Here is a 5,846-nt window from a genome sequence, read left to right as displayed (position 1 = left end):
GCATACACATAAAATAAAAATAATAAAATATTTAAAAAATAAATAAATAAAATAAATCTCTTAAATGGCAGTGTTACCTATTTATATTTTATTTATTATTATACAAAATCATCTTCATTTTCCCTGGGGGTTTGGATCTGATTCTTCTCAGAGTTGTCTGTAGCAAACTACCAATGCACAAGAAACCCAAGAAATAAAGGAAGATTTTTAACATTATAGAACACAATCAGAAAAACTTAGTTTCTTCAATAAAAGTTACAAACAGAAAAATGATGGAGGCTGAAGAGCTGGCTCAGAGATTAAGAGCACTGGCTGCTCTTGCGGAGAACCTGGGTTTGGTTCCCAGTACCCAAAGCAGTGGCTAACAACCACCTGTAACTTCAGATCCAGGGGATCCAACACCCTCTTCTGGCCTCTGCAGGCATTGTACAAAATGGGTGCACTTAGCGTACATGCAGGCAAAACACATAAAATACACATAAAATAAAAATAACGAAATATTTTTGAAAAACGAGAGAGAGCTGGAAAGATGGTTCAACAGTTAAGACCACTGGCTACTCTTTGCAGAGCCCAGCACCCACACAGTAGCTAATAACCATTAATATTTCCAGTTCCAGGAGCTCTAAGGCCCTCTTCTGGCCTCCATGGATATTGCACGCATGGGTGCAGTTACATGCATGCACACAAAACATGCATACATATAAAATGAAAATAAATCAGCCAGGTGTGGTGGTTCATGCCATAGCCCCACCACTTGGGAGGCTGAGGCAGGCGGATCTCTGAGTTCAAGGCCAGCCTAGTCTACAGAGTGAGTTCCAGGACAGCTGGGCTACAGGGAGACCCTGCTTCAAAAAGACAAAATAAAATAAAATAAATAAATAAAAATAAATCTAAAAATAAAATTTTTTTAAAGAGGAGAGGAAAAGAGGCAAAGCATGAGGCACGAAGAGGAGGACTTGAAACAAACTATTCAATTGCAATGTACAGCTCTTATTTGGGTCTTAATTCAAACAATCATATATAGATGATTCCAGAATTTGAGACAGGGTCTCCCCATAGCACCAGCTGGCCTGGAACTCACTCTGTAGACCAGGCTAGCCTCGAACTCACAGAAATCCACCTGCCTCTGCCTCCCAAGTGCTGGGATTAAAGGCATGTGCCATCACACCCAGCCCATGATTAAAATTTTAAACTGAAAGAAAAATCTGTTCCTGTCTTTAACCCACATAGGTCATATGACAGTCAGAAGGAATAACTGGATATCTGATAGTAAAAATACATTTTTTTATTTGGGTGTGGTGGCATACACCTTTAATCCCAGCATCTGAGGTGGGGGGAGGCAGGCAGATCTTTCTAAGATGGAAGCTAGCCTGGTCTACGTAGGGAAACCCTGTCTCAAAAATTTTTAAGAATACTTTTTTTTTTTTTTTTTCGCAGTTCTAGAGATCAAACCCAGAGCTTCTCACACTCTGGGCAAACACTGAACCCTGAGCTACATTCCTAATCAGAACCTGGTGGGAAAACGGTAGGAAGGAGGAAAATGTACATGTGGAAGGCGGAGGAGGACATCTTGTGGAGTCATCATTTCTCTCTTTCTACCATGTAGGTCCTGGGGATTGATCAGGCTTAGCGGCAGGCACCTTTATCCACTGAACTATATTGATAACCCCAGAAAAAAAAAATTTAAGGAAATAGGATTGTGAAGAGCCTTTTCAGAGCTATACTACGGTATTTATGGACAAAATTACAAGTCTGATTTGCTTCTCAATAATCCAATGCTACGAAAGAGGAAATATCCCTAAAATAGAACTTTCTTTTTTTTGAGACAGGGTCTTCCTATAGCCTTAGCTGGCCTGGAACTCGCTATTGTAGACCATGCTGGCCTTGACCTCACAGAGATCTGCCTGCCTCTGCCTCCCACAGTTGCTGGGACTAAAGGTATGCACCACCATGTCCAGCTTGAATGTTTTATAATTGCTGAAGCTGGATGACAGATACACACTATGCTTCTGTGATCTCCACCTTCTCTAATGGCTAAAACTGTCCATAATACAAAGTAAGAATGAATGCCTAGCATTCTCAAGACCCCAGATTCCATCTCTAGTACTTCCAAAAAAAAAAAAAAAAATTAAGGAAGACTTGCTTATGTCCTTAGTTCATTTTCCTAATGGTTCAGTTTTGACTTTTTACAACTCACTGCATATCAAGACGCCTCCTATGTCTTACTCATATTTTTCTCGCTTGTCATGAATCGTTTCATTCACGCCATTCTTTGTTATACAGACATTTCAAATACTGTATACTGTCAAAATTGTTACATCTTTTACTTCATGAGTTTCTGTTTGGTGCTAAGTTTAGAAAGATTTTACCTATACTAGAATTACAGGAAATTTTACCTACATTTCTCTTTAAGACTAAGTTTACATTAAAGTTCTCTTAAAGACTAGTTCGTGTGTGTGTGTATATCCTTTATAGCACAATATGTCATCATTACATTAGCTGGAAAACAAAAATCATGTGCATCAGCTGCTAATTTCAGAAAGATGAACACACCTTGGAATGGAAGTGACAGGACCCAACAACATGTACTTGTTTTATCCCTCAAGGGTCCTGTATTTTTAAAGAGGTACTATGCATTAAATAATAACTAATTTTGTTTTCCTGCTTAAATAAACAAAGGATCTATAGGTTCCTATCAGAGTTCCTGGCCATCATGAGTTGTTCACAATTAGAGTATTTCAAAATATGGTATGTAAGTAAAATACAATTACCATTCTATCTTAAAAAGAGAAATTCTGATATGCGAACACACAGATAAGCCTTGAGGACACTGTGCTTACTGAAGTAAGCCAGTCAGAAAAGGAAAAATACTGTGTGATTTTAATTATGAGGTACCAAAGTTATCAGATTCACATAAGCCAAAAGATTGCCTTCCAGAGGCTAGAGGAGGAAAAAATGTAAAGTTCTTGATTAACGGGTACAACAGCTTCTGTCTGGAATCCTTAGCTGTGTGGTAATAATCATTTCTTAGTAATGATATGCTTAATGCCACTAAACTGCACTTTAAAATGGTTAAAATGGTAAATCTCATGGGTATCCCAGTTTTTGTTGTATACTTTACCATAAAAAAAAAAATGGTATGATCAACCTTAGAGACTAAATTAACATCACAGCCAAACTAGAAGAAATTTGACACTTTAACTGCAGATTTCATTGGTATGCCCAAGTGTATGGGTGTGCGGAAGTGTACGATTTCCACGGGGTTTTGGTAATACTGGAGAGACTTCACAGAACCCTAAAAAGGAATCCCTGGGGAAACAAACCATGGCATTTTATCCTGAGGTTTTCCTCAGTCTTATCTGTAGTTTGCTAATCAATCCTAGCACATAAGGCCATGCCCACTGTCTGTGCTCTCTTCCCCACACTGAAGAGGAAGAAGGTGGATGTTGTGAATGTAATACATGAAGACACTGATTCCACCTACCTTACCCATGCCAAGAGCCACTCAATATCTTCCTGATCCAGATACTCAAGTGTACCTGCAGCAAATCCAGAAAGAAAATCTAGTTTCTACATTTGGTGCCAATGACCACCTAGAAAGGGGGCTAAACTCTGGATTAAAGGAAGGCTGCTATCTCCATTCTGCCATTTCTTAGGGGCTCAGGGTTGCCACTCGATGGTTCAATTTAAAGCTGGCTTCATGGGGCTGGAGAGATGGTTCAGCAGTTAAGAGCACTTGCTGTTCTCACAGAGGACATGAATTCCATTCCTAGCACCCACATCCAATGGCTCACAACCACCTGTTAATTAATGTTCCAGAGGATCCATCACCCTCTTCTGGCCTTTCCAGGCAGCTGCATATGCGTGGTTAATATACATATACTAGGGCACACACACATACACATAAATAATCTAAAAAGAAAAAACTTCTCATTATAAAACAAACAAAACTGCCGGTGTGGTGGCGCACGCCTTTAATCCCAGCACTTGGGAGACAGAGAGGCAGGTGGATCTTTGTGAGTTTGAGGCCAGCCTGGTCTACATAGTGAGTTCCAGGACAGCTGGGGCTACAAGGAGACTTTTAAAAAAAAAAAAAAAAAAAAAAAAAACCCTGACTTTTAAGGGTTAAATTCCACTTGGGGAAAAGAATTGTGACTAGTCAAACTTAACTCTTGTCTGCATATGTAAGAAGTCCAATTTTACACACATCATCCTTTCTAAATTTAAAGGACATTATTTTAATATATACATGGTAAATACATTGCTATTTTTCGGGCGCATGAGTAATTGGGGTTTTTATTTATCTTCAGTATCTGAAAGCTCCACTGTGTTCCAAATACTTTTTCCCTATATGACTTCCTACAACTCTGTACCAAATCCTTTTCAGTCTGGAAGCTCAACACCTCTCCCATCACCTGAAAAATCTGCTACTTCCACAGCCCTTACTAAAAAAGAGCTCTAAAAATTTTTAAAGAAACTTTCGTTGTCTAATATAGCTCTCACACTTTTTTTTTTTTTTTTGGTCTTTTTGAGACAGGGTCTCCCTGTAGCCCCAGTTGTCCCGGAACTCACTATGTAGACCAGGCTGGCCTTGAACTCACAGAGATCTGCCTGCCTCTGCCTCCCAGTGCTGGAATTAAAGGTGAGCGCCACCACCCTCGGCCCACACATACTATTTTTAATTGAGGAGGTGAACACTGGATTTGGCTACTGGTAATGTCCTCATACAATCATTCCTCCAACACTACCACAGGAAAGAAGGACACGTGTGGTTCTCCCCTCTCTCTGTGGCTATCACTGCACTGCTGTACGTCATCAGCTCCCAACCACCCCACCTGAGGGCTGGGAGTCTTCGCAGGGCTTTTTCTGGATTGCAGTAAGGCTATGTGCGAAGGCCCTCATCACTCCCCACCCACCCATCCCAACCTGGAACTCTCCGCGACTACAGCACCATCCCCGATGGGCCTCCTGCAAGAACTAAACTCCAACCACGGACTGGAGACCTCAGACACAGAGGAAGAGAGGCTCAAAGAAAGAGAGCCCGGTAGGGTTTTTACAGCCCTCAAAACCTTAGAACAATTTCCTCTCCTAATGCCTGTGAGCTACCACTACTTAGTGGTACCCTAAGATGCTCAACCAGCCTAAAAATAAAAAAGAGGAAGATAGCCCCCAAATAAAGACACCCTGGACACAGCTCCTTCACCAAAAAGGCCAGAGTCTTACTATGACTTCTGACCACCTGGGCCAGGTTGGCTGGCAGAAGGATGATGTCCCTGAGCGATACAAACCCCACTGACGACTGTCACACCCCACCACCCAATGTCACGCCACCAAGCTGATGGCCCTCACCTTCCAAAATCTTGAAGCGGGTGCCTTCACATTAAGTAGACCCCTCCTTGCTAACTGCCCCGGGAAGGTGAAACTTCGCATCAGCCTCAGGCGCTGGGGCTTGGAGGGGCTCGGGTGCAAAGAGGAAGGATGGGCACACGGAACGGAATCTCCGTGATTTGCCCGCACAGACTCCAGACAGCACGAGCGCCGGGATTTCCCTGCAGCTGCCACGACAGGTGACCGCTTTGCAGACAACCCTCCCCACCCGCTGCCTGGCGGGGGCCCTGCGGAAGGTGGGGCCGGCGGGGACGGGGAGGGAGGAGGAGAGGGACCCGAGGTGGGCAGAGCCGGCAGAGGCAGGCCGGGCCCGCGCAGAGCCGTTACCCTGGGAAAACCGTTGGAAGGGATTTTTCTGTCTCCGCAATTAAGGAAAAAAAAAAAAATGGCTCCAAGCCAACCGCCTTCTGATTCACACACAAGCACGCACGCACGCCCGGGTGCCTCTTTCGCCCGTT

At 42.8% G+C, this 5,846-nt stretch overlaps 1 protein-coding gene across 4 annotated transcripts in view; it reads right to left on the bottom strand.

The window, feature by feature from the left end:
• The window catches only part of Tulp4 (TUB like protein 4), a 223,062-nt gene that overhangs the window by 216,994 nt on the left and 222 nt on the right, over window positions 1-5,846 (bottom strand). For 2 of the 4 annotated variants that reach the window (XM_017799761.2, XM_008839535.3), the window contains exon 2: window positions 3,485-3,539. The exons of the other annotated variants lie outside the window; for them this stretch is intronic. Coding sequence is in view for 1 of the 2 variants with exons in the window: in XM_008839535.3 (XP_008837757.1) it covers window positions 3,485-3,493 (9 nt within the window). In the remaining variant the exon portion in view is untranslated. The remainder of the gene's footprint in view (window positions 1-3,484; window positions 3,540-5,846) is intronic. 4 annotated transcript variants of the gene reach the window in all.

The sequence above is a fragment of the Nannospalax galili genome, unplaced genomic scaffold (assembly GCF_000622305.1).
Source record: "Nannospalax galili isolate Female #2095 unplaced genomic scaffold, S.galili_v1.0 scaffold211, whole genome shotgun sequence".
Taxonomy (NCBI): Eukaryota; Metazoa; Chordata; class Mammalia; order Rodentia; family Spalacidae; genus Nannospalax; species Nannospalax galili.
The sequence above is the reverse complement of the archived record's forward strand: the minus strand, read 5'-3'. Positions and strand labels throughout refer to the sequence as shown.